Source organism: Cryptomeria japonica, chromosome 6 (assembly GCF_030272615.1).
Source record: "Cryptomeria japonica chromosome 6, Sugi_1.0, whole genome shotgun sequence".
In the NCBI taxonomy this organism is placed as follows: domain Eukaryota; kingdom Viridiplantae; phylum Streptophyta; class Pinopsida; order Cupressales; family Cupressaceae; genus Cryptomeria; species Cryptomeria japonica.
In genome coordinates, this window is record NC_081410.1 from 148,314,728 (window position 1) to 148,339,362 (window position 24,635).

Consider the following 24,635-nt stretch of genomic DNA (forward strand, 5'->3'; position numbering starts at 1 on the left):
ATGTACAAAAAATTGAATTCTTGAAAAATTGAAAATTCTGCCAACTACTACCAATAAGAATAGAGAAAAATATTATTTTAACAATTATTTAGAATAAAAATTAAATTTAGACTATAATGTTTTGTTCAAATTTTTTAATTCTAAACACTGATTGTTTGAATTAATTAAAAAAATGAACTCTGAAATTTATTATTATTTTCAAAATATATACGTATTCATAATAATAGACTTGACTCATAAAATCTACACAATTTTCTCCAAAATATATATTTATAATAGTTAATAAAATTCATTTTAACAATTTATAAATTGATCTCAAATGTGCAGCTTGGAAGCATGAGATTTAAAAGGGAACCTCTTAAGGTAAGGGTAACCTTGATGTCTAAAGAATTGAGAAACCCTCCAATAACCTATTACCTATTAATTATCTGGATGACCATGTAAACCATACCTATACAAATTATTTCCCATGGTATAAACTCCCTTAAGACCATTTGACAGGCACCATGTTAATCTGTTAACTGGAAAAACTAAAACCGGCAATATCAATATCAGTACCGGCTATGAAGGTCGTGAAGTCGCTCGCCCCAAAACAGAGTATAAAAAACTGTATCGCAATTGTTAATAGATTAGAAGGGAGGTCCGGGCGGTCCAGGCGGTCCAGGCGGCCAGCCAGGTCCCGGAAGAGGAGGAGGCGGCGGCGGCCCGCCGCCGAAGCAGTCCCCGCAGATCAACTCCAGAATCCAGCAGCAGCATAAAACCGTTAAGCTGCTCACATTTACCGCGGCGACAAATTAATACATCAACCAACAAAAAACCAGTTTAGGCTGATAATATAAAACAGTAAGGTTTGCAGAGTTTGCTTACCATTGTGTGATACAGTCACAAAAACCACCGGAATACGGCTGCGCGGCAGGGGCGGGAGGAGGTTCTAATAGCGGCGCCGCCGGACCTGAAGGAGGCCAATACGGGGCAGGAGGAGGGGGGGCAGGGGCAGGAGGAGGAGGAGGAGGCCAATACGGAGCAGGAGGAGGGGGAGGCCAATAGGGGGCAGGAGGAGGGGGAGGAGGAGGGCCGAAACCCGGCGGCGGAGGGCCGAAACCGGGGCCGGGTGGACCGGCTGGCACTCCCGGGGCGGGTGAGCCGGGAGGCGGATAGCCAGGATCTCCTGGTCTCATTTGTGCTCTGCTCTGTATTCGTTTTAGGACTAGACATGAGGTCTTTTGTAATGGTTTTGGTTTTTCACATGTTTGGGAAGAGTCTGGATAGTCGTTGGAAACTACCCTTCTTTTGTAGCTACCGTTCCTCGGAGATTAGATAGTAATTGTCTGGTATGGAAAGGAATGAGAAGAAGTTTAATGGGCGTCGCTGTCGCTGTCGCTGTCGCCCCAAGTGCTAAGTAATCATCAAAAGGAGAAACCAGGTCGAAAGCAACTCGTTAGCGAGAGAGCCGATGATTCAGAGTCGTGTAGAATGTTCGCTAAGGTGACAATGTGGGCCCACTAGTTGAAGTGGGTTTAACTAGAATGTGTTTCAATATAATTTTTATTGTTCAAAATATTTGCATTTAAACAAGGTGTGTAATGGTTATGTCATAAGGTGTAATGGTTATGTTGATAGTAAGATATGTTTGGGGTAATGTATTAGAGGGCAAAAAAATAAAATGTAAAATAATATGGAGAGATATCACATAATTGTCTTGCATGTTTATTAGTTGTCATGTCTTTCTTGACAACTAATAAACATGGAGCTGAATAATGTTGCACTCTTTCACTCTCATTAAAAATGTAATAGTTTCATATACTTAGAGACAAGTGGCAATGATTCTATTTATTGAGAGTAATAAAATAATACTTATACAGAAACTGAAACATGCATGCATTTATCTGTCATCTACACGTCAAATTTATTCAAAACAAATTATTTGTTTACATATATTTGTATGTCATTGTAGATGCCTCTCAACATAACAATATAAGTGAATAGATCTTGACATGTAAAAAACTTAGTATGAATGAAAGCAAGTTAATTTGAATCACAAATTAATAACTGGAGCATGCAATATTTATAGAAGTTGTTTCATTAATAAAATCAATTGTCTATGTAATTCTACAAGTTCACTTGTGTTACTAATATTTGAAGATAATTCGATTCTCTCTGCAAATTTAGGTATTTGATTAATTCCTTTTGAGTTGACCTATCACAAATTCTAAAGATTGATGATATTTAATGGAATGAGAATATCTTTTACTTTTGAAGGATGATATAATACTCAAATTATAGTCTAAAGATGCTATATGGAAACTATGAATAACCATTTGATGTTCAACACAATGTCAAAAACTACAAAGTGCAAATTCTAAACTAAGAGAACAAATCTTACTTGACAGTTTTCTTCTGAGTTGCTTGGTGATGCTTTCAATTTTCCCTTCAAAATATCTTTATGAAACAACTTTAATGCATCTTTTTCTGATACTGAATTTACTTTTCGATGCAAAGCTTCCAATTTGGTATTACTTGGACATATGGCTCTTTGTTTGCAAACAAACCCTCCTTGTACCCAATTTGATACATCATTAAATTTTGACAACATGCATAGAGTTTAACTTAAAATGTTCAGGCGAAGTATATAAAAATGGATTACAAATCATATTGAACATTGAAAAGAAAAGAAAATGCGAGAAGGATACAATGTGAAATTGCTTGTGTCTATTATTCCATTCTCTATCCAAATAAGAGATTTTGGTTTCCATTCATATTATCATGATGAATTTAATACAAAGTATTATATTCTAAGAGTTGCAAAACAACAATCATATGTTTCTAGTCCAAAAGCTAAACATTTGCTATTTTGAATGAATAAAAATAATGAACAAGATCATGTGCTAAGATCTACACAAAAAGAGGTTCAATGTTCTCCAAATATTAAATCAGATTTTCATATGTCTTGAACGAGAACACAACCACAAATAATTATCAGAATAGAAAATACATCCAGTATAACCATACTTTATATTGTAAATGTTAAATAGAAGATCTGACCTAAAACCTCAAAAACCATCTCTTAGAGTAAAAAAAAGACTAGTTCCATCCATCATTCATAAGAATTTTATTGTACTTAGGCCTAAAGGTCTGCAAAATATTGCAACCCACCATCCTCATAATATATGATAAATATTTCATCCATATCACAAAATTGAGATGGTTGCCATCTCAATATTAAAATGAAACCAATTGATAGGTGATAATAAGAATCTATAGATCATTGAGCATTAAAAACTACTACTCACATTGAAATCTGACACACTGCAGATACACAACTGAGCCATTTATAAGATTAATAATTTCAATTGTATTTAGTCATTTCTCAAGAAAACCATATCAGTAAAAATTATATGCAACTTCTTCCAAAATATTTCTATAAATAACAATTACACGTCTTAATGCCATGGATAAATATGACAAGAAAGCTTTGACTTAAATCTGAGCATCCTTTTTGTAGGAGTGAAAGCCATACAATGGTCCATTTTTATGGTCTAGAATCCTATTACAAGAAAGCAAGTAATAAAAGCCTGCTAAACTGCCTACACAAAGCTAAATTCTAGACGCTTTTTATCTTATATTGTGTGTCACACCACATATAGTAGAAAAAGACCACCAAGATCATCCTCACATTGACCATCTTCAACATAGTGTTTCTATTATCCAATAGGTAAAGATTGCTAAGAAATCTAACTAATTCGGCATAAAAGAGATAAAGAACCGAGTTTTGCAATTCTAGGGCATGGGAACACCACACTCTTTAAACAATAAGTTATAAGAGATAAAATTTAGAAAATGTCCGTTTTACAAGATGTACACTGGCTTAAAGTAGACTAAAACAAATCTATGACAATTGTGAGGGTAAAACTTCTAAGAACTTAGCACAAAGCCACCCTGTAGAAATATGATGCAAACCCAATGCCCCAGGTTTCTTATAGACCATCTTCCCTCTAATAAGTATAACCTAGGTTTGAACCGTTGGTGTGCATGAGAGATAATCTATAACAAATTATAAAACAACAAACAATAATAAGAACTATAAAATAATATCATTTTTCTAGAACTAGTTGTGTCTTAATATGGAGTCAATCTTCAGGAATCAATAACTAATCAAACATGAGTCCTAATTAAACATGAGCTGATATTAATGCATCGTTGTTTGCTTAAAAATGACATTGTATAATGATGCACTATTGAAACAAAAAGAATGCATAAAAGTTAAAACTTCTCTCATGCTCCACATGTGAGTTACATTGATATATAAATTGGGAATACACATAAAAAATGCCTCTCTACAATAGTGCTCTCTCAAAAATACGTATGCCTTATATTGCTTGCAAGAGAATAAATATGTTTTATAAACAAAAAATCATACGGTAAGGGGTCCAAAAGGAATGAAGCTTATTAAAAACTCACAATGTCTTTGAAAATAAGGAACATAATCAATAGGAAGAGCACAAAAAGTATTCAAAGTTTGCAAAGCGAATGAATTCGATGATCTTGTTCACTGCTCACAAGTTCTGGATAAATTGTCTTGTTGTAAATGAGAAAAAATGATTAGAGTTTGTAGGAAAAATTTACGAAACCCTACCACAATAATAAGTGAGACGAACCAAAACCAATCTTCCTACAATTTCTACTTGAATCTATTCTCATTAAATGAAAAGTTGATATGAAAATACTAGGGTTTTAGGATTAGAAACAAAAAAAAAATGAAAAATGTTTTGGTTGTGTATAGATTCCAAAAAAATATCAGTAAAACCATGGCAAGTGTCTTACTTCATGATTTTTACATAAAATGTATCCTCTTGTCAACCATGTGAATGAGAAAAAATGGGCAAAGTTTGCAGCAAAAATTTGTGAAACCCCACCACAATAGTAAAATGAGATGAACCATACCAATCTCTTTATAGTTGTTTCTTTTAAGTTCATTCTCCTTAAATAAAACATGTATCTAATTTTTTTTGGGTTTTAGGCATTATAAAAAGAATATAAGAATACAGGTTCCCATTGCATATAGATTTAGAAAAATAAAATTGACCAAAACCGTTGCCAGTGACTTACCTCAAGATTATTTCTAAATTGTGGTGTGCTATCAACAATGTTGATGAGGAAAAAGGGAAGAGTTTGCAAGGAAAATTAACAAAACCCTACCATGGGTGCCATCAAAGGTGCGATTGAGAAAAAAAGTAGAGTTTCCAAGGAAATGGGATAGGCCAAAAAATAAAGAGCCATCCCACTGAGTAAGTATCCAAATTATAAAATTTAATGGCGAAGCGAACAAGATTTCTCTTGATGAGTTTGAATAACTTTTTTTTTTTCCAGGTGTGAGACATGACATTTTTGGTGGGACTTCCCACCAAAAATAGCTTATCTTCTTATTAAGTTTGTTTAAATATAATATTTATTATTCAAAATATTTTTAAATTAAATTTGTTCAAATGTATTTAAAAATATTTTTAATTATATCTTTTAAAAATATTATTTTTAATTATATTTTTAAAAATATATGTTCAATTTGACATTTTTTATTATATATATATTTTTTATATTGATAATCATGCATCAACATGAGACCAATACAAGTTCTTGCGAGCACAACAATGAGACTAATACTAGCTACTTTCGAACAACTACACTAGAAAACACCTATGGAAGACCAAGAGTCATAACTTAGAAATCCACTTATTCATAAACCACCTCCACACTAGAAGCCAACTTGGAAGACCACAAGTCACAACTTAGAATTATGTATTAGATGCCCCTTTGGGATTTGAACTTGGGTCTCGACAATGAAAACTCATTATGCTTCAACCAATTAAGCTCAAACCCTTGGACTACATTCACCTTTATTTTTAAAATATAAAGAAATCAAAATTTATCAGTATATAATATTTATTAATATAAGTAAAATGAATAGTGTTTTTTCAAAAATAAAATTAAAATTACATCATAAATATATATATTTTTAAATAACTCTTTAAACAAAAATAAAGTACACACAATGTATATAAATAATTTTTTAAAATAAAAATTATGTGCCTATATAATAAATAAAATAATTCTAATTATCACCCTGTTAGTGGGGTTAGGAAGGTTGATCTTCCTTCAAACCCTCATCAAGGAATAATACATGGAAAGAACCTTAGCTTGGGTGGGTGAAGATCAATTTTGATGGGGCCTCTAAGGGCAAGCCTGGTATCAATGGCGTAGACTGTGTAGTTAGGGACCATAATGGAGTAATTATTGATTAGAGATCAATATGCCTAGGCATAAAAATAAATAATGACACAAAATTTAGGCTAGCTATAATTGGTTTGCAATGCATGCTAGATCTAAAATTATCTCAGGTACATTTAGAGGGTGGTTCTTTGTTAATGATCAATGCAATCCTACAAAAAACAATCCCAAATTAGAAATTAAGGAAATGGATCAAATTGATATGGGAATTGGTAGGCAGATTCAAAGGTTTCAAAATTTCACATGTCTATAGGGAGGGTAATTCGTTGGTGGATGTGCTTGCCAAATAGGCCATGAATCATGCATGATTGCCTTGTAGTCTTGAGATGGATGAGTTGGAGCTTAGGTGGAGGAGTGGTGGCGAAAGGACAAATGTGTCACCCTCGTTTGCTTATAGGACTTGGCTGATGTGACAAGCATGCTTAGATATCACTTCGCTATCCTTTGAATACAATGGTGTTGTGTACCTTACAAGATTTGATCATACTATTCTTAGATTTAAATATCCAAAACTTGACACTAGGTGCTATATTGAGTTTTATGACTTCAACTTAATATGATTAAAAGGTGGGATGCAGGTACTCAAAGGATAACAACATGTAAGATTTTAGGTTTCGAGGCATGGTTTATTTATCATTTGCAAATATGGGAATGGTGAAACTATCATGACTTAGACTATGAAAATACCAGGCTGAAGCATGTTGAGGACTTTAAATACTTGTTATTGTGTTGATGTGGTTCATTTTTCCCTATTTCTAAGAAGAGATTTGTGAAGGAGAGGTGGATACAACTATCCATTTGGTGGGCAAGAAGAAATAATGACGTTTCTAGGAAACATTTCTTATAAAAGGTTAAAATGTATCTTTAAAACTGGTCATGGCTTGATAATTCATGTGTACTTTAAAAAAATCATATTAACAACATTTGATAGAGATTTGAAGCTATTAAATAACTCTTCTTATATAAATAAAATTTTTTAAATAAAAATTATGTGCCAATGTAATAAATAAAATAATTCTAATTATCACCCTATTAGTGGGGTTAGGAAGGTTGATCTTCCTTCAAACCCTCATCAAGGAGTAATACATGGAAAGAACCTTACCTTGGGTGGGTGAAGATTGATTTTAATGGGGCCTCTAAGGGAAAGCCTGGTATCAATGACTTAGACTGTGTAGTTAGGGACCATAATGGAGTAATTATTGATTAGAGATCAGTATGACTAGGCATAAAAATAAATAATGACACAAAATTTAGGCTAGCTATAATTGGTTTGCAATGCATGCTAGATATAAAATTATCTCAGGTACATTTAGAGGGTGGTTCTTTGTTAATGATCAATGCAATCCTACAAAAAACAATCCCAAATTAGAAATTAAGGAAATGGATCAAATTGGTATGGGAATTGGTAGGTAGATTCAAAGGTTTCAAAATTTCACATGTCTATAGGGAGGGTAATTCGTTGGTGGATGTGCTTGCCAAATAGGTCATGAATCATGCATGACTGCCTTGTAGTCTTGAGATGGATGAGTTGGAGCTTAGGTGGAGGAGTGGTGGCGAAAGGACAAATGTGTCACCCTCGTTTGCTTATAGGACTTGGCTGATGTGACAAGCATGCTTGGATATCACTTCCCTATCCTCTGAATACAATGGCGTTGTGTACCTTACAAGATTTGATCATACTATTCTTAGATTTGAATATCCAAAACTTGACACTAGGTGCTATATTGAGTTTTATGACTTCAACTTAATATGATTATAAGGTGGGATGAAGGTACTCAAAGGATGACAACATTTAAGATTTTAGGTTTCGAGGCATGGTTTATTTATCATTGGCAAATATGGGAATGGTGAAACTATGATGATTTAGACTATGAAAATACTAGGCTGAAGCATATGGAGGACTTTAAATACTTGTTATTGTGTTGATGTGGTTCATTTTTCCCTACTTCTGAGAAGAGAGTTGTGAAGGAGAGGTGGATACGACTATCCATTTGGTGGGCAAGAAGAAATAAATGACGTTTCTAGGAGACATTTCTTATAAAAGGTTAAAATGTATCTTTAAAATTGGTCATGGCTTGATAATTCATGTGTACTTAAAAAAAATCATATTAACAACATTTGATAGAGATTTGAAGCTATTAAATAACTCTTCTTATATAAATAATTTTTTTAAATAAAAATTATGTGCCTATATAATAAATAAAATAATTCTAATTATTTCCCTGTTAGTGGGGTTAGGAAGGTTGATCTTCCTTCAAACCCTTATCAAGGAATAATACATGGAAAGAACCTTAGCTTGGGTAGGTGAAGATCAATTTTGATGGGGCCTCTAAGGGAAAGCCTAGTATCAATGGCATAGACTGTGTAGTTAGGGACCATAATGGAGTAATTATTGATTAGAGATCAGTATGCCTAGGCATAAAACAAATAATGACACAAAATTTAGGCTAGCTGTAATTGGTTTTCAATGCATGCTAGATCTAAAATTATCTTAGGTACATTTAGAGGGTGGTTCTTTGTCAATGATCAATGCAATCCTACAAAAAATAATCCCAAATTAGAAATTAAGGAAATGGATCAAATTGATATGGGAATTGGTAGGCAGATTCAAAGGTTTCAAAATTTCACATGTCTATAGGGAGGGTAATTCATTGGTGGATGTGCTTGCCAAATAGGCCATGAATCATGCATGACTGCCTTGTAGTCTTGAGATGGATGAGTTGGAGCTTAGGTGGAGGAGTGGTGGCGAAAGGACAAATGTCTCACCCTCATTTTCTTATAGGACTTGGCTGATGTGACAAGCATGCTTGGATATAAATTCGCTATCCTCTGAATACAATGGTGTTGTGTACCTTACAAGATTTGATCATACTATTCTTAGATTTGAATATCCAAAACTTGACACTAGGTGCTATATTGAGTTTTATGAATTCAACTTAATATGATTAAAAGGTGGGATGAAGGTACTCAAAGGATGACAACATTTAAGACTTTAGGTTTGGAGGCATGGTTTATTTATCATTTGCAAATATGGGAATGGTGAAACTATCATGACTTAGACTATGAAAATACCAGGTTGAAGCATGTGGAGGACTTTAAATACTTGTTATTGTGTTGATGTGGTTCATTTTTCCCTACTTCTGAGAAGAGAGTTGTGAAGGAGAGGTGGATACGACTATCCATTTGGTGGGCAAAAAGAAATAAATGACGTTTCTAGGAGACTATACTAACGAAGTTGTAGAATGCAAAAGCATAAACAACAAATTAATAAAATTTTGATTGTTAAGAAAGTATAAAATCAAATATAAATTATACCAGAGAACCTATTCTTCCTTGGGTTCTGGATGCCAATGTGTTGCAAGGACGTCTGCACACTGCACTATCATCTGTACGAATAGAGACTTAAAGACACAAAATGAACCAGAATTCACCTTTAACCACACAGAACTTGTTCGCCACCTACACACATATAGACAAGGAGAAAATGTTGGGGTTGTATAGGGGTTTGCCTCAGTCAAACCCACGTTTTGATGTTTCCACCACCACGAACAACCATATAGATAGATTGGATAAAATGATAAATGTAATAGAAACTAACCCCACTTAATGGAGGAAAACCCCTACTACATGAGATGCAAGATAAATGATAAATGCAATAAAAATAAGCCCCACTTAATGGAGGAAAAATCTTGTTGCAATAGATATAAGATAAAATGATAAATGATAAACTAAATGCACCTAGACAATAGATACATTCAGAAATACAACAATGCAAACATACAATGTTGAAAGATAAGAGATAAGAGAGGAGACAAAGCATTCCAGCCAAACCCTTCTCTTGAGATAAGTGTGTGACGAAGCTCAAGATGGTGTTGTTGTTGCAAGATGTTTGCCAAGTACTCACAATAATAGCCAAGAGCTTGAGAGCCAAGAGAATAAGAGAGAATGATCTTTTGAGAGCCTTCTTTCCAAGAGTATCCAAAGAACATAGATAGTCTAGAGTCTAGAGAGCCAAATGAAGAAGGAAATGAGCTTTTAATGCAATGAATTGGTGCACGAAGCCATTAAAAACAAGTTTGACCGAAGGGGCACACGTCCGAAAATGTTTGATGCAGGATATGCGATTTTGGTTTAGGAATCTGACGTGATGTTAGTGTGACGCGTAGACGTCTACATGACACACTTCCGTCCTCACCAAGATGGTCCCAAATGAGGCTTTGGGGCAATTAGAGGCAATTTGTCTTTTCACCTCATGATGTCAAAATAATAAGATCTTGATCATGAGGCTTGTCATAAATGCATCGGGTACAACGCGTAAGTGTCATAAATGCACAGGGCATAATTTAGGACACTATAGGTTGTAGTGGAGTGGAGCATTCTTTTTCCTTTAAAAGGTTCCAAAACTGGTTCCACTACCTCATCATCCTTTGGTGGGCTCTTATGCTTCTGTGACTGTTTTGTGGCCTCTTCTAGTTTGGACTAGGTTAATAACCCCACCTTTTTCTTGTTAATAGGTTTGTAGGGCATACTATTAATAGTTAATTTGCAGAAACAAGATGTGGACAAACAAACATGAATGCAATACCTTTGATATTTTAATACAATGGACTACATTGAATCAATGAAAAAAATAAGTCTAATTATAACGTAAACTGTAATGTATTAATATTTAACATAATACAATTAATTAATATTTTGATTGAAGTGTTAAATGAATAAATAACATGATTTTTTAAAATTGAAGAGAAAGAATTTAATTTTATATAAAAATCAATTAAAATATGAGGTAACATAAATTGTAATAAAATTTGCTCATATTTTTAACAAGATATATGTCTATTATAAATATATGTATTTTTAAAATCCTAATATTAAATATAACAAATACGATTTTATTTATAAATATAGTAACATATAAATCATAACAAAATAAATAATAAGAAGAGTTATTTAATAGCTTCAAATCTCTATCAAATGTTGCTAATATGACTTGTTAAAAACAAGTTTAGATTATATAATTGATAAATTCATTGACATTATTATTAATTATTTATATCAATTCAAATGCTTCTAAACATATTTGTACAATAGTGAAGAGCTTAAAATTAAATTATACTTGCATGTGCATTGTACATTATTATTTATTCATTAGTAATTAAATTGATCTTGTACAAATTTGAAGACAATTGCAAGATGACTATATCCTCACACTACTCTACCATTACGTAATGCAAATATTCAATATCATCCTCAATGCTCATACATTAAATACTAAGGAATAGTTTCAATTCATACAAAAAGTATGAGAAATTTTAATCTCATACAACAAATAAATTAATAAATACTACAAATAAATCCAATATGTCATTAAATTCTAGTAAAGAATAAATCCAATATGTCATTAAATTTTAGTAAAGATAGAAAAAATGTCAAACCAAAAGATATATAGTTTAAAATGTTTATTATATTTCATAAATCTAGTATTCCGTGAGCCTTTAATCTCAAATGCTCTAAAATCTCTTCAAAAGTTTTGTTGCAAATTACATTATACATAATAAAGAGACAATTTTCAATGACAAGGCTCCAAGAATTAAATATTTATCAACATCTAAATTAGGAAATGTATGAATACTCATAACATGTTACATAGATGTACTTTACATGATTCAAAGGTTGAGATTTACATTTTTTTCATAACATAGTTGTCACATCTCCTCCATGGTGGTCATATCCACGTTGGACACTGCATGGGAAGAATAAATAAAAAGTAAAAGTCAAAGAAGAAAAGAAAAATGGGAAGAATAAATAAAAAGTAAAAGTCAAAGAAGAAAAGAAAAATATAGTGAAAGATTGAGGAAGTTACCAAAACCTAACCCAAGATGTCTAAAATGAATTAATGTGGCGAAGCCCCTTCTTTTATGTTACGCAACCACACATATAACCAAAAGTAAAGGAGACAATGTGCCATTGATGAGTGATGTTATTTTTCCCACAAGAAACTCAATTTTTTTTCAAAAAATTCATTTCAATAATAAGGACAATCAAATATAACTAGGAAATGATAACCAAAAGTGAAGGAGACGATGTGCCATTGATGAGTGATGTTATTTTTCCCACAAGAAATTCAATTTTTTTCAAAATATTCATTTCAATGATAAGGACAACAAAATATAACTAGAAAATGATAACCAAAAGTGAAGGAGACTATATGCCATTGATAAATAATGCTATTTTTTCCCAAAAAAATTCATTTTTTTTCAAAATATTCATTTCAATAATAGACTTGACTCACAATTTTTTTTTCAAAACATATATATTTATAATAGATAGTTAATAAAATATATCTTTAACAATTATATAAATTGATCTCAAATGATAACTTCATGAATTTTAAAAGGGAACTTCAACCCTTATATTTTAAGCTCCCATAACCTCTCTTACCTATTAATTAACTATAACCAAATAAACCACACCTATACATATGATTTCCCATGGTACAAACTCACTTAAAGACCATTTGAAAGCCACCATGTTAATCTGTTAATCTGAATGAACTAAAACCGGCAATACCAATATCAGTACCGGCTATGAAGGTTTTGAAGTCACTCGTCCCCACAAAACAGAGTATCAAAAACCGGTCGCATTTGTTAAAAGATTAAAATGGAGGGCCAGGCGGGCCAGGCGGACCGGGCAGCGGCGGCGGCGGCGGCCCGCCGCCAAAGCAGTCACCGCAGCACAACTCCAGAAGCCAGCAGCAGCATAAAAACGATAAGCTGCTCAAAATTAAAGTAGCGAATAATCAATACATCAACCAAAAAAGGATAGCTTAAGACTGATAATATAAAACAGTAAGATTTGCAGAGGCTGCTTACCATTTTGTGATACAGTCACAACAGCCACCGGAAGGCGGCGGCTCGGCAGGGGCGGGAGGAGGTCCTAATAGCGGCGTCGCCGGACCTGCAGGAGGCCAATACGGGGCAGGAGGAGGGGGGGCAGGAGCAGGAGGAGGAGGAGGGGCAGGGGCAGGTGCAGGAGGAGGAGGAGGGCCGAAACCGGGGGCCGGAGGGCCGAATCCGGGGCCGGGAGGACCGAAACCCGGGCCGGGAGGCGGAGCAGGTCCAGGACCGCCTTGAAAGCCAGGATCTCCTGGTCTCATTTTTGCTCTGTTCTGTATTCGTTTGAGCGCTACACATCAATTCTTTATGTAATGCTTCTGATCTTTTATGTGTTTGGGAAGAGTCTGGATAGTGGTTACAATGAAATTACCTACCCTTCTTTTGTAGCTACCGTTCCAGTTAGGTAGGTTAGAATGTACGAGTGGATTCTGGCATGGAAAGGAGGGAGAAGGAATTTTATGGGCGTCCGTGTGATCTAAGTATGGAAAGGAAACCAGATGAAAAGCGATTCGTTAGTGGAGAGCCGGTGGCTATAGCTGTTGGCCAAACTGACCATGTGGGTCCATTGTTTGAAACAGTTTTTATTGTTGCTTTTTGTTTTCTGGATTTTAATTGTGTAAATTTTTTTGCATCAATATTGAGTATGACCCGAAATGTGATGGACTGTGGAAATCTAATCTCACTATAAATTTTATATTTTAAAATAGTATTTTTCTGACTTACGTTAAATGTTTTTGACCTAGAGGTATGGACTGGTGAGGTCATAAAGGGGGGACTTCATCCCCATTTAACATACCTGTGATGACAATAATCCAATAGATGTTTAAATCTTCATGGTCACAACAACACTACCACTACTTAAAGCCCATACAAGGTTTGAACTTTGATGGTCATGATAACACCACCACCCTTCTTTTGTAGCTACCGTTCTTGGTAGGTTAGTTGGTATGAGTTAGAAGTTTGAACCTTGATGGTCACAACACCACCACCACTTAAAGCCTAGCCAAGGTTTGAACCTTGGTGGTCACAACAACACCACCCTTCTTTTGTAGCTACCATTCTTGGTAGGTTAGATGGTACGAATCTTGGAGAGCCGATTGGAATAGTTGCGATCACAATAGCCCAAGAGAGGTTTGAACCTTGGTAGTCACGACTCACAACAACACCACTTCACCAACATACTATGGGAATAATCTATATTTTAAAATAGTTTTGTAATAAAATTATATATATTTATTAGTATAAATAGAATCCAAACAAATTATGGAAAATTAAAAGTTGCACCACAAATATGTTATAAAAAATAAATAGATAAAATAATTTTATATGATTTAAAAAAAATATGTTTATATAATAAATAAAACAATTCTAAAGTAAAATAAAATAATTTTAAATATAACTTAAAATGTAAAGTATTAATATTTAGTATAATACAATTGAAATATTTTGTTTTGAAGAGTCTAATAAATAGAATATATGTTTTAATATTAGAGGGAGAATTTAATTTTATATAAAATCTGGATAAAATATGATGTAACATAAATTTAATATGATATGTGTTCATTATAAATTTATAGTTTAAAAAATTTAATATTAAATATGACAAGTACGTTTCTATTTATAAACAATGAAATATAAACCGTTACAAAATAAATAATAAGAAGGGTTGGTTGTTTTGCAACTTTAAGTCCCTACCAATTTTTTTTTAACATGGTTTGTTAAAAATAAGTTGGAAAACTATATAGCTTATAAATTTTATGACATTGTTAATAATGGTTCATATCAATTCAAATGCTTTCAAACATATATGTGAAATAGAAAAGAAGAGCTACAAATCAAATTGCATTTGTATGTGCATTGTCCATAATTAATTAGTCATTATTAATTAAATTGATATTGGACATATTTGAAGACACTTTCAAGATGACCAAATCCTCACACCACTCCATCGTTGCATATCACAAATATTCAATATATCATCCTCAATGCGTATATATTAAATGTTGAGAAATAAATTCAATGCACATAAAAAGGGTAAGGAATTATAATGTCATACAACAAACAATGAGGGATAGATGTGATATCCATAACATACTACAAGTAAATTCAGCATATCATTTAATTCTACTAAAGAAAGACTAGAAAACTAAACCAAAAGATATATACTGTAAAATGTTTATTGGATTTCATAAATACATCTAGAAAACATCAAGTTAAAAAGAAAACAAAATTTGAATTAAGAAAAATGTTAAAAATCAAAGTGAAAGTAATTTAAAGCCCTCCTAAACTTAGCAAAATTGTTAGCGAATTAAGCTTTATATAACTCTTCAATTTAGCACACTTGGAGATTTTAAGTTCAAATGCTCTAAAATCCCTTCAAAAGCTTTGTTGCAAATTACACATAATCAAACGATTTTCAATGATATAATTCCAAGAATTAATTATTATTAACATATGAATTAAGAAATGTAGGAATACTAATACCATGCTATGTGAATGCACTCCACATGATTCAAAGTTGAGGTTTAAATTTTTTTCATATCATGATTGTCACATCCTCCATGGTATGCCACTCATATGTTGGACACTATATGGGGAGTATAAAAATATTGAGGGTTGATGAAGCCACCAAACCTAACCCAAGATGCATGAAATGAATTAATGAGGCGAAACCCCATCTCTTATGACAAGTGAGCATGCATTTAACCAGTGAATGAAAACTTGGGGTGAAGGAGGTTTTGTTCCATCAATGAGGGGCGAGTGGAGGATCATGATGGTCCAAACAATAATAATAAGGTAAAAAACATGTTTTTACTTAGCCAATTTCAAAAATAGATAATTGGCTTTTTCTTTAGGTCAATTAGAAGCTTAGTTTTGTTTTGGTAAAACCAAGCCAAAATGGATACCCATTCTTAAGAAATAGATATCTATTATTAAGAATAAAATCTATTTGTTTCCCTTAAGACAAAAAGGAAAATAAGTTTACAATGTTGAGGTGATATATGACTTTCTCATGTAGTAGAGGAAAATCGTAATAAAATAATGAGTAAGATACTATGAAATATGCTATAAATTATTTATAATAGCTTAAAGTAATAATTCACTAACTCTTATATATACCCTACTTATGCTTAGTCTATCACCTAAGCCAATCTAAATATGACTATATAGGCCCAAGGACAACCTAAATAACTAAATAACTAAATAACAATGTAATAATGATAATATAACTTAACTAGGGGCTAAGGTAGCCACAAGATGACTACCCATAACCATTTGTATACTCTGGGATTAAGGGTGTAGCATGACCCCTCTTTAGAGAATCATTGCCTTCAACACTAACCAAGTGTGGATTCTTCTGAATGAACTGTTCATCTTCCCATGTGGAATCTTCAACTGGTAGATTCTTCCATTGAATGAGATATTCATTTAGTGCTCTCATCCTCAACTTCATTGTTTGTGTTTGGAGAATGAACTACAGTTCTAATACGATTCTTCCTTCTTCATCAAGATATGGTAATATTGTCTGTGTAGCAATCTGTTATTCCCTATTACTTTCTTCAAACTTAAAAACATGAAAAACTAGATGTATCTTGGTTGTTGGCAACAACTCCAGCTTGTAGGCAACACTACCTATCTTTTGCATGATCTGGTATGGGCCATAATATTTTGGTGACAAATTATTATTCTTTGTTTGTTTCTTCAATGATATTTTCTTACAAGTTTGCAATCTCAAGAACACCCAATCCCCCACTTCAAAGCTTATCTCACTATGATCTTGATTTGCATGTTGCTTCATTCGATTTTGTACCATGGCCAAATTCTCCTTGAGTCTTGAAATTATTTGTAGTTAATGAAGTATGTGGTCCTCCAGTGCTTGAAATTTTGGTGACAACCTTAATGATGATGTGATGGAAAGAGGTTGATATCCATATAGTGCCATAAAAGGAGACATTTTTTATGAGCTATGAAAGGAAGTGTTATACCACCATTCTAATAGTGGTGGCCAATCTACCCGTTGTGATCACTTGTTTGAAGTGAAACAACATAGATATCATTCCAAACACTTATTAACAACCTCAAATTTTCCATCAGATTGAGGATGATATGAAGAATTAAGAGGCAATTGAGTTCCAAAACATGAGAATAAATTTGTCCAAATTTTATTGGTAAAGATAGGATCATGGTCACTAACAATAACCTTAGGTGTACCATATAGCTTTTGTATATTCTCTAAAAATGCTTTTGCCACTATACTCATTGTAAATGGATGCAATGCAATAAAATGGGCATATTTAATGAGCCAATCCATCACTTCCATGATGACATTCTTAACTTTAGATCTCGAGAGACTTGTGATGAAATCCATAGAGATCTCTACCCAATGTTGACTAGGAAAAAATAATGGATGCAAGAGACCTGACGTCTTAACTATTTTCCCTTTATGTCTTTGACAAACCGAATATTTAGCCACAAAGTTTCTAACTTCCCCTTTTAGTCCTTTCCAAATAAGTCTTTCTCGACTCAATGATATGCTATATTCAAAAATATTGAATGACCACCTATTGGAGACTCATGAAGTTCTATAAGAATATTTTGTTTGAAAGTGGAATTCTTGCATAGGTATAATTTCTCTTTATACCTCAAAGCATCTCCCTTCCAACAAAACTTATCTGAACTAGTCGAATCACTCTGTAATTGTTGAATGCAATTACTTGTAGCAACATCATTTTTCCACTCTTTATTAGATTCTTCTACCTAATTTGCTTCTAATATTGAAATGGAACACAATAGAGCTTCATATTTTTCATCCTTCCTAGATATACCAAATATAAGGATGCCATAGTCACCTTTTGTCCACTTAGTATTTGATGCACATAAGAAATTTCCCCATTTGATTTATCCATGTTGATAGATTATTGTCTTGAAACTTGCGCATATCCAATTTTGGTATCTAGTTCCTAGATCCCAAATGAGTATTATAATTTGAATCAAGACTCACTAGCCCATATGATTCACCTTGGTTGCTTGAGACATCCTTTCTTGATCCATTCATATAAGAGATTGACTTGCTCTTTATGTTGACTAAATCTACTCCTAAGTTATTCATTTCTCCTTGTAGTCGATATATATCTCCCTTCATTTATGAGATTTATTCCTTAACCTTTTTTATTTCCTCACCTGGAATATCATCCTCAATTGTTCCCTCATTTTAATTGGGAGATTTTCCTCGCGTGGCAAAATTCTTTTTGCCTCTTGTAAAAGGACCAATCATGATATAAAATAATATTTTTGAAATAAATCACACAATGAAATATGAATGATATGAATTTTTTGTTGTAATTTTCTAGGATGAAAATAACATTTAGCCAACAAAATCTCTATGAATTGGTAGTGTTGATCCCCAAAATTGGCTTTAGCCAATTTTGAAGGGTAGTTGAGGAAGTTCACAAGTGTGAGACCAGATGCAACTTGTGAAACAACCTTTGAGATTTTAGAAGTTGTCTCTTTGCTTAAAAGGGGATTAAGAAAAGGAGAAGGAAAACCAAAATCCAAATCAAAGGTTTTCAAAGGAATGGAAACCTCAATGAATGCAAAGCTTTTATAGAGGACTTGAGGTACTTTACAGGCAACATATTACTAAGGGGTGCCTATTTTGCGAATCAGGCACAATATACCATAGACTCTTCATTGTTGGGAAGAGAACAAAATGAATGAAGAAAATTGAACATAAGTCATAACATTCAAATCATCCCATGGGAAGCACCCATAAAAGCCAAACAAACTTGATAACCCTGCTACCTTTAAAAGACAAATCCCTTTTCATCTTGTGAAATAAATTTCATTCGAAACCAATTTTCATTAAACTAAAAGAGTGATTACACATTATCCATATTTCATGAACGAAGGAAACATAAATAAGACATCCATTAATAAAAATAACCATGCCCTTATTAATGGCACAAAGTATCATTTAATGACAAAAATGCGATAGAGGAACAGTCAGTCGAGTTACCAGTGACACTAAGGCCCTAATACAGATCACAATTTGTGTAAGAAAATAAAGGGGGGGAAGCTAGTAATTCTTTTAAAGCTTTTACATCCATAGAAGATTATTTCCTTAAGAGTCTAAGAGATTCAATCTCAAAGTCTTGAAAAATTTAGAATAACATTCTTTCACTCTTCTCGAGCTTTTAAAATCTTCCTTCAAGAGAATTGCTTCTTGATGTGAGAACTTTATGGGAGTAAGGCCAATATGGTGGTGCCAGCTGCTTCCATGATAGAGAATTTTAGGCCATAGACCCATCCTTGATCTTCGGTATGAAAAAATTCTATGCAAGTTGGTCATGATTGAGTGGCTAACCGCTTCCATTATTTTTGCAATCTTCTTGACTTTAAAGAACCTTTTACAACTTTTCTGGTTTATGCATGTACATATTTTTGCTTAGCTATTTCCATCATTCATTCTCCATGACTTTCATAACCCTAAAGGTCAAGAATCATTACCTACTAAGGTGGATATATGGGCTACACATGTGGAAGATTTGCTGGCTCTTTGTAGCCTTCTTGGTCCCTTTAGTGAAGCTTCCCTGTAGATGTGACACGTGGCAAGCAGGCGAGGATTCTCAAGGGAAGACCTGCAACATAATTTGAATTCTTTGCGAAACACTTGGAAGGTAGGCAAAAATTGGGCCGAAATGAGCTCAAGCTCCAAATAGACATAGCCATTCGTCGAGTGCTTACGGGGCTACCTAGCCCAAAAAGTGAAAGGGTGCCGTCGGCTTGCAAATGAGAAAGAGGGTTGAAAGACCAACTGCTATAGAGAAATCTATAAGTAGATTTGTAACCTTGAGAGAACAATTATTAGAAACCCTTATTTTGCAATAAGTCACCTATTTCTACTCCAGTTTCTCTGAAACTTGGATTGTATACTTTGCAATAACATTCTCAAAACCACTTTAAAAATTATGAAGAAATTCCTCAGATCTAAAATATATGTGCTTCACAAAAATTTTGGGCATGAAATTTTAAAAATTTGAAGGCCATTTAGATGTGGATTAGGTAGAGAGGTTTGTAGATGCTAATGATGATATGCTTTTGTTTCAAAGATGTTTTTCTTAAGGTACTTTCTATTATAAAACATAGAGTTACTTTTGACACACTAACCTTTTGAGCATACCAACTTCAAGCGAGGATTCATATTGGGAGAGGAATGCATGAGAGTCAATAAATACTTTGTAAGTGATTTTTCCCGCTATCTTGTTAATTGAGTAATGATTATAGTTTATCTATATTTAATGCCAAAAAGAACTAAAACTAGGCAATTTCAAGAGGAAAAACTAATTGTCAAATTTAGTTCTATTTGCCTCCTTAAATAAAAGCGCTCTTTTTGTACTTGCAGAGTATAGCTTACTCTAGATGTTGTTATTTATCAACAAATTGGATTTCATATATTATAATTTATATACAAGTAAAGATTAAAGTCATATAGATAGATAACTCTTGTGACCTAATTAACCTATCTAATATCAACAATATGTTTGCGATTTTGTAAGGCACAACTACATTGGTCCTTTCAAAACTTACCACATCACTAAAATTGAGTAGTGGGAGGTTGGTTGATCCTAAGTTCTTGTTTTTTGGTGCTAGAGAGATAAGGAAATGATGCAACTTAGTTAACAATTCCTATGCAATATCATAAATAATAAAGGTTTGAAGTGTTGGGCATGATACTTAAATATATTTATTATTGTTTTATGGCTTCTTTTTTTTGGGATGGTCAAGAATGATTTGAACAAGATTTTGTTTATTTGATATGTCAAAATTAGGCATAGATTATCAAAAAATCTTTTATATTATTATTTTTTACTCAAGTAAGCACTTTTGACTAGAGCTATGAACTAGAATAAGTGGTTTGGAAATGGTCCTACCCTTGTACAAAGAATAGAAGAGACAAGATAGAAGGCCAAAAGGTCTAAAAAAAAACCCACAAGGAACCAATGAAAAAATAATTAGTTACCGATAATAGCTCTCCAACAAGGGTGATTAAAACTTAATCAACATAAAGCTCTCAAATAGCTTAAAGGCTCACCACTCAAGAGAAATTGAAGCCACAATTCATTAGGGAACTTAGGCCCTTTCAATTATGTTGGCACATTCAAATTTGAGAGAAATTTGAAGTGCCTATGATGGAAAATCAGTTGCAACACTCAGAGATACACTTGCAAATATTGCCCAAGTAACTCACTTTGGAGAGCTATATTCTGAAGCCTGATGAATATTATGAGAAATGGCCTTGGGAATGTGTTTAAAAGTTATTAGTAAATATATACACTCCCTTGCAGCCACCCATGATTAGATTTGACAAGTTTTTGGTGCATTCAATTTGAGGGGTCAACAAAGGTTCACTGTGTCCATTTTCAAAATTGTCCAAGTGGCCTACTTTGGAGGCTTGCATCTCACACCCAGTTGATTTTCATGATAAACCACTTGTTCCCCAGTATTCCAAGAATATTTTTGTACCCCTATATCCATTTTCAAATCCATAGGACTTCATTTGAAGTGTTTGCCAAGTCTAAACCATTTGCAATTTTTCATATTTTGCAATTTGCACAGTGAAATGTTTTTCAGAGAGATCACTTTGAGCATTTAGATTTCGCACCCAAATGAGTATTACAACAAGCCTATATTTTTCTGTGATTCTCCATATTTTAATGAGCTTATAGGCTAGTTTCTAGGGCCCCTTGACTTTGTTTCATGTCTATTCCAGGTCAAAACCAAAAGCAGATTATTTAGTTTTATTGGCAAATCAGTGTTAAGGCGATCAAATTAGCCCTGCATTCTGATTTTTATCTTCCAACCAATTTACCTACATATTAAACCAATTGGTTCACTAAGTTCTTTGTAGTTCAATGATCTCGTGTGCAAGTTCTCAAACCTTCATGACATTGTTTGCTATTTTTTCAGATTGCATTTAAAACAGGGTTTGAAAAGGTTCTGACAGGTTCTAGTGCAAAAAATATAGATTAGTCAACTTTGAGGTTTAAAATCTCGCACTCCAAGCAACATCATAAGAATCCACTTTGGATAATGATTCCTAGCATATCAATCTATGTTCCTATTAGTCACTCTGATCTCAAGTTGTCATCTGATCAATTTTTGAAGGTGGTTTCTGGAGGCCCCGAGCTTGTTTTGGTCACTTTGCAAAACGTTAAAAATTCAAATTCCAGCAACTATGTGCTTTGTATTTTTTGATCCAGGTATGCCCATGAATGGTTTCAGTTCAGTTTCAGAGCCTTGTTGTTTGCGAATGAATTTTTTTTAAGTCGGGCCCACAAGGGGACCCAACATGCTCCATAAGCATTGTAGTTGTATTTGCAAGATTGATATTGATATTTTATTATTTAAATCACCCTTATGATTTAAATAATAATGTATATATGCAACATTCAATGATTCATGTTTATGATTTGCCTGCACCAGATTCACGGGCAAATAAAGAAGGTAAATGTTCTAAATGATTTTTAAAATTATTATTTAATAATGTTTTAGAACATTATTAAATTGCAAGGTGACAATTTAAATATGGGGCCCATCTTGTCTTGAGAGGCCTAAGTTTCAACTCGGGTGCTCGACAAGGCTTCCTTCCGGTCTTGGCAAGCATCGAGGTAGTGGGATCCATCCTTGCTTGCAAGTGGTGTAAAGGTTAAGCTTCTCGGGGCTCGACAGGGTGACAAAGTGGCTTTGGCGAGCCCTGAGTAAGTCATGGTTGTGCCCTAAATCCTCTGGGGGAAAAGGTTAGGGTTTCTGTTTTAGATGAAGAGTAGTAGATAGATTTGTTGATGAGATTTTAAGATCTTCCAAGCAAATGAAATTTCAAGCGTAATAAGCAAGATCCACGGTCTTCCTAGCATCGTTACTGCTTGTGCTAAAACAAAAGTTTTAAATCAATATATGGAATACCGTCAAAGCCTCAAGGAGGAGTTCTATCAGAGATTATAGATGGAAAAAGCTCTACTAGATACACAGGCAAGATGTGGAAGTAATACAAGGCACGTGATTTGTTAAAGAATGCCAGAAAGAAATGTATCACATAGAACACGATGATTGCAGAATGAGCATAAAATGGAGTTCATGAAATGGCTTTGGTCAAATGCAGTAGGTGTACCGCCAAATTCCAAGACCTTTCACAATGTCTCATGCCTGCGCCAGTATGGGGGCTTTTGAAAATGGGTTTGGACATCCATCAAAGTATAAAAGCATAGAGGAGTTTTGTCAGATGGCATGGTTGCAGTGCTCTGGTAGATATGCAAGCAAAATAAGGAAATACAGATAAGGCGTGTGAGTTGTTTTCCATGATGATTGCAACATCTATATAAAATGGATTTGTCGAAAGGCTTTAGAAACTTCAAGAAAATGCATTTGGTAGGTGTATCGCCAAACTCCACACCCTCTCCCAACATCTTCTCCACGCCTGTGCCTGGGTCGATATATGAGTTTTAAAATGGTATATTTATACCCATCAAAGCATAAAAGATGGTAAAATTTGCCAGATGCATCACGCTATAGAGATGCCAGTGCTTGTATTTGTGTGCATTCAGAGTTTGGTAAGGCACTGCATGTCTTATCGTGCATGTTATGTTGCAGTATTATGTTTTATGGTTTGATGCGCTGTTGTAAGAATGAATGCTTGACTCTTGTAAATTGGAGCTTTCTCTGGAGAATCCTTTATAGAGTGCAGTGTATCGAATGAGTATCTTTTCATTTTTGCTGATCGCTAAATGCCAGTTATGTGATTGATGTGTGGGGAAGACTTCCCAAATTTGAAAGCAAAGTAAGGCAAGGTAAAAGAGGTGTCAAGGGGTTGTAATATGGAAAATTGTTTTAACTTCGCCATTCAGCCAACGATGGATATTGTTCACTAAAAAGTGTAGTAGGAGTTGCAAATGTTTATTCTCATTTGGTTGAATGAATAACAAAAAAGTAAATGTTTTTCACTCAGTGGTGAAAACATTTTCACATAAGTTGTTCCCAGTGCATAATTACTCTAGTAAATATACAAATAAAAATGCAAAGGTAAAGGTGAAAAGGGGAAAGTCTTTTTCAAAGGAAAGTAAAATAGGGTGAGAGTATTTTCACTAAGGATGTGAGTGGAATATTCTCAGATGAAACAGAAAAAATCCAAGGTAATTCAAATTGACAAAGTCTAAAACAAATGGGCACGATTGAAATATTTTCACCGAAGGGTATAGTTCTTTACAAAAAGATTTGATTGGATGAATGTGACAAGGGATGAGAATAACAGTAGAAGGAATTTGGAGAATTTCCTAAAATGATATTGTCATCATTAAGAGTCTATTCATGTAAATGGCAAATATTTTCATCAAATGAAGTGTGCTTTTCATGGGAAAATAAAACAAGGAAGGAGGGAGTGCTTTCAATTAGATAAGAAGGGAA

The 24,635-nt window shown here is 33.7% G+C and overlaps 1 protein-coding gene across 3 annotated transcripts; it reads right to left on the reverse strand.

The window, feature by feature from the left end:
* Window positions 1-244: 244 nt before the first annotated feature.
* On the reverse strand, window positions 245-13,574 carry LOC131064994 (uncharacterized). Of its 3 annotated transcripts, XM_057999356.2 has the most exons (3): window positions 13,155-13,574; window positions 13,015-13,055; window positions 245-715 (listed from the first exon to the last, which is right to left on the reverse strand). In XM_057999356.2, the coding sequence occupies exons 1-3, from the start codon at window positions 13,436-13,438 to the stop codon at window positions 630-632; spliced, it is 411 nt and encodes a 136-aa protein (XP_057855339.2). In that variant the 5' UTR covers window positions 13,439-13,574; the 3' UTR covers window positions 245-629. The 3 variants fall into 3 exon arrangements, with proteins under 3 accessions (XP_057855339.2, XP_057855337.2, XP_057855338.2); XM_057999354.2 differs by lacking the exons at window positions 13,015-13,055; window positions 13,155-13,574 and adding an exon at window positions 868-1,318 and having other exon boundaries at window positions 245-768; XM_057999355.2 differs by lacking the exon at window positions 245-715 and having other exon boundaries at window positions 12,622-13,055; window positions 13,155-13,572.
* Between the last annotated feature and the right edge of the window lie 11,061 nt (window positions 13,575-24,635).

Coding starts and splice junctions, on each gene's coding strand:
- LOC131064994 (XM_057999354.2), bottom strand. CDS start 1,178: ATGAGACCAGGAGATCCTGGCTATCCGCCTCCCGGCTCACCCGCCCCG. Junction 769..867: donor TGTGACTGTATCACACAATG/GTAAGCAAACTC, acceptor AAATGTGAGCAG/CTTAACGGTTTTATGCTGCT.